Source organism: Mastomys coucha, unplaced genomic scaffold, assembly GCF_008632895.1.
Source record: "Mastomys coucha isolate ucsf_1 unplaced genomic scaffold, UCSF_Mcou_1 pScaffold8, whole genome shotgun sequence".
Taxonomy (NCBI): domain Eukaryota; kingdom Metazoa; phylum Chordata; class Mammalia; order Rodentia; family Muridae; genus Mastomys; species Mastomys coucha.
In genome coordinates this window covers 42,720,929-42,726,083 of record NW_022196914.1, presented here as the reverse complement: position 1 = coordinate 42,726,083, position 5,155 = coordinate 42,720,929, and the positions used below count along the sequence as shown (strand labels likewise).

Genomic DNA, 5,155 nt, shown 5'->3' with positions numbered 1-5,155 from the left:
ATATATGAAAGGTGTGAATATTATATGTGAATCTGTGCATATATTTCATATATAATGTATATGAATCTATATATACATATAATATATATATATAAATATATGTGAATCCTTCTTAAATATGAAGGGTTTTGTATAGATGTAAAACTATACACATTAAATACAACTGTATGGTTTACTCTAATTGGAATTTGGTTTGCTTTTAAATCTTTATATATAACACAACACCTAACCTCATAGAAGAAAAATTTTTCTTCCCTATGGTACTTTACCTGTTTCATATTGAATTGTAAGCACTCTTTATATGTGCTTGGCTTTTTCCACTCTTTTGTACTGTTAAAGAAGTATACAGGTTGTGAGTTATTTCTTCCTCCTCCTCCTCCTTCCGCCCTCCGTCCTTCTCTATTTTCTATGACATATAATCTTAAGCCAATGAGGACTTAAATTTTGTTGTAATTGATTTTTTTTAATGTAACACGCCCCCCATTTCTACTGCATACATGTAAGCTCTGATTTACACATCTATACTTTCAATCAACTTCAGATTTGTTTGTATGATGGAATAAACCTCTATCTCCCATGGGAGAAGCTGTACTGCTCCTAATCCGCTGATTTTGGCCTCCGCATGCATGACGTCTAACAACCTCGGCAGGTGTTTTGTTGCTTCCGGGTTATGGATACCTTTCCCCAGACTTTATACCTTATTGTCATGAACTTTCCAAAGTTTCATTTAGTAACGTTTTATATAGTATATACTCAGATACTAAAAGGAAAATTGTTAATGCTATATAAATCACACCACTTGAACACTGAAATACATGGCCACTTTAATAGTTACCACACCAATGTTTACTACATACACGTATTTGAAAATTATAGGACAATTTGTGCATGTCACATTCATATTATTACCCATATTAGAGCAAATACACATAAGCGGATATTTAGTTACGTCAGTGTAACACACAGGCTCTGCTTGCTTCAAGCCTCTCAGTTAAAAGGAGGCATTAACAAATAAATAGAGTGAGAGTCCGCAAGTTCATTATTAGCAACAATAAACAAATCATTTTGACATGTATAACAATTTGACAAACTTGAGTTACACTTATAATATTCTATTTCCAAAAAATCATAAATTTACAAGGGTCACTGTCAGGGTGAAAATACATATTTTTTTATTTTCTAAAAATGCTATTAGGATTTGATATTATTTGATTTATTTTTCACATATGGCATGTTAGAAAGTAAAAATATATGTGAGCGATTCTGTATATTGTGCAGGTTTAGGAGAGGGTGTGGTTTGGGAGCAGACAAACCTGTGTTCAATTACTAGCATTGTTCCTAGTCCATGTTGTATGATGCTGGTCAATTACCTCGTGGTCCATTACCTCTAGGATGCAAACTTAAAATGTATCGTGAATACTATATGGGTATAAATTTACTTCCATATTTTCACAGGGTAGCAATAGTGAAATATCGCAACTTTATATTTCAATTTAAAAAACAAAAAAATTGGTGAAATCGACAAAAATCAATTTATACTGAAAAATTGCACTTTTAATAAGTAAAGAAACATCTCATCAGGAATAAATTTTCCTAATAAAGCTTAATGCCTACTCTATCCTGATTTTAAAGTAACTACTAAAATATAAGATAGTCAATTATTAAGGACTTTTGGCTTTATTTTGTGCTGCTGATATAAAAATAATGGCTATATTTAAGGCTTATTAAGTGATTGTAGTTGCCCTGAACCAATCTATTCTTGGTACCATGACACCAGTTGAGATAGACCACTGTCCTCAAGGACCACGACAGAGCTCTCATAATACCTCATATAGAGCCAATCATGACCTTCTTTCTGAGTGTAAGCAAAGGTTTATGTGGTGGCATGTGACAGCTCACTTCATCTGACTTTAAGAATGAGCCACATATACAATCACAAACCCGTCTTTTTCATGTTAAGCATATGATACTTGGAAGAAATGGCATTCCAGAAAATTAAATTTATATGGTCACAGGGAACATGCTAGTCCATCTAGCAATTCCTGAAAACATAGGCTCACATCTTTATTTCCCAGCCTCCCTCCAAATCTGACTCAAAAACTTCCCTCTTCCAGGGAATCCGCCCTTACCAACTTCACACCCTTCCTTGTATCCTTACATTGAAGCATTACATTTACTAATGTCAGCTTGCATATATATTTTTTGGGTTTTGTGGCCTTAACTTCTAGCTATAATTAATGAGTTCTTTCACTTTCAAACATCCTGCATTGTTTAGCACAGTACTGTGTACCTATGTGTAAATGTGGCATGCTTGTGTCTGTGTGTGTGTGTGTGTATATGTGCACATGCATGCCTGCATGTGTGTCTACTAAATGAATAAAAACCTAAAGAACCTGGGTGTTTGCAGAGAAAAAAGTTACAGAACTTGACAGAAACAAGGACTGCTGGTACGAAGTGATCTGATTTCCAAAAGTAGGTCTGTTTGGTCTACAATGTCAATAATAAAACATCAATAATAAAAAAGTAGTGGGAAACAGTTTTAAAAAGTTTTATGAAATATTCCAAAAGCTTTTTGATAAATTATTATTATTAAAAGCACCAAACCCAAACATTTTACCTAATATCACTGAATAGTGGCTTAATAATTTTCTATGACATATGAACATAGACTTGGTTTTGTTTAAGACAAAGAATACGGAACAGGAACAGGTGTTGTGAATCAGGATAAGAAGGCCATTTGCTCTAGTTAATAGATAATACATATATTGCAATAAATTTAAATATTCTTCTGTGGTACATATACATGTTATATTAATTAAAAGAATTGTTTACATCAAGATGTCAAAGATATCAGGAGTTGTTTTGGTACTGTAAAACATGACACAATACTGAAATTGCTATTTAACCAGAAAAAATTTTGTTTATAGTATCTATTAATACTAAAATAGGATATAATAAAAAATTATTCTCAATGTGTTTATTTTCAAATTTGCCTGACAGTGTCCTTTTAAGAAAGCTGACAATTTATAGTTAGTAATACACATTTGAATTTCACTTTCCTGACTAAAAATATTACTTACACAATAACAACAAACAGTAGCTTTTTACTGAAGTGCTCTGCAATTTACATTTAAAGCTTTGCAGTAAGACAAAAATCCATTGTACTGTTCATACGCTCAATTATATAGTATGTTATAAGCCTTAGACAAAGAATTAGAAACTAAATAAAAAAGGAGGCATAAAATCCAGGATCACAAATATGAGCTGTTTTAGCTGTCATTCTAAATGCTAGTTTATGTTGAGTTCTACTTTATTTTTGAATCCAAGAAACTTTACCTTTAAATAAAAGAGGGAGATAAAAATCAAATGTAAAGTGCAAGCATAGAACCCCATACAATTTCCCCCTCAGTATCTAGGGAAGCAAACTATGAGACAAGGGCAGTTCTTTGAGCTCCTTGATGCCTGGAGCACCCCACAGCATCGCCAGGATGCACACTCTGAAATGACAGCACTGGCCAATTACAAGCTTATTTAAGTGGCTTCTTCCTTGGAGAAAAGAAAAAGATACTAAGCTAAGACTCTGCTTTTTTTCCTTTTTTTTTTTTTTTTTTGGCTTCCTCCTTAATCTTCTTTTTCTCTAATATACAATGGTGATCTTAAAGCACTTTTTGAAATGCTCACTAGTAACTGTTTCCAACAACACAGGGGAACTAGGTTAATTTACACAGTTAATACAAACAAATGACCAGTGAAGATACTAGGGTGAGGTCCTAGGATTTGTTACACGGAGAGCTAAACTTGCAAGAGACCTCATGGCAAAAGTAGACACTTTGTGGCATATCCCAGCTTTTGAAATATAGTTAGAGGCTAAACGAAACAGCCTTTCTGCACCAAAGGTATTGAAGTGCCCAGGAAGTACCTTCTCCACAAGGCCTCTGTCCACCAACTCTATGAGACGTTCACAAGTTCCAACATAGTCACTGATCCTGCTGTATGGGAGCCAGTCAATCAGTGATCCATCATACACGACGTCACCACTGAAGAGTACCTTGCGGTCTTTATCATGTAAGCAAATACTGCCTCTGGAGTGGCCTGGCATGTGCATAACCGTGAGCTGTCTGTCACCAAGGTTGATTACATCCCCTAAAATAGAAACAGAAATTACTGATAAATACATTATAGTGTACTTGATGTTAATCATTGAAAAAAGCAGAGGAACATTAGCTGGGTTTCTAGGAAAGTGAGGACAGCTTTTAGCTTTACTTTCATGTTATGGTTCTCCATGTGTGTGTGTAGGTATGTATGCTATGTGCTGTGTGCATGTGTGTGTGTGTGTATATGTATGTGTTATGTTCATGTATGTGTGGTATGTGTATGTATGCTTTATGTGGTGTGTGTGTGTATGTGTGCTGTGTGCTCTGCTGTGTGTGTGTGTGTTTGTGTTTGTGTTTGTGGTGTTTGAGGCAGAGGGACTGCAATAATTCAAAGTTACCTTGGGCAACAGTGATTTTCAAGTTAACTTGAGCATCAGGTTCAACAAAAGGTCCTGTCTCAAAAGATAAGGTTGAGAACAACTGAAGATATTCAATGTCGACCTCTGGCCTCCACTTATATATGTGTGCATATATAACACACATACACATAAAAAGGTCTTAAAAGAATGATAATAAGGAACATAGAAAATGGGGCCAGAGAAATGAGCCGTTAAGAGAACTTGCTGCTTTTGCAGAGGATGTGGGTTAGTTTTCCAGCACTCACATAGCAGCTGTAATTTCAGTTCAATGGAGCACACACTCTTCCTGGCCTCCTTGGCACCAGGGATGTAGTGCACATGCAGACAAACATTCATATATACAGAATACAAATAAATAAATAATTTTTAAAGAGAGCATAAGAAAATAGAATAGAAAACAAATGTCATTAGAGAAAAATCAGTAAAGCCAAATTGGTTTTTGAATAATGCAACAAAATTAATATACCCTTAGATAATAAAATCAAAACAAAAATTGAAGAAAAGACAAATTCCCAGAAAGGAGGGAAGACAGCACAGCATGCAGTGCCTAAGAAGCACAGGAATGTGGCACCCGTTCATATGCAGTGCCTAAGAAGCATAGGAATGTGGCACCCATTCATATGCAGTGCCTAAGAAGCATAG

At 34.8% G+C, this 5,155-nt stretch overlaps 1 protein-coding gene across 1 annotated transcript in view; it reads right to left on the bottom strand.

Moving 5' to 3' along the window:
* Window positions 1-804: 804 nt before the first annotated feature.
* Window positions 805-5,155, bottom strand: part of Mblac2 (metallo-beta-lactamase domain containing 2) — a 42,101-nt gene continuing 37,750 nt past the window's right edge. The window contains exon 2 of the mRNA XM_031360719.1: window positions 805-4,143. Coding sequence (XP_031216579.1) covers window positions 3,758-4,143 — 386 coding nt within the window. The 3' untranslated portion in view covers window positions 805-3,757. The remainder of the gene's footprint in view (window positions 4,144-5,155) is intronic.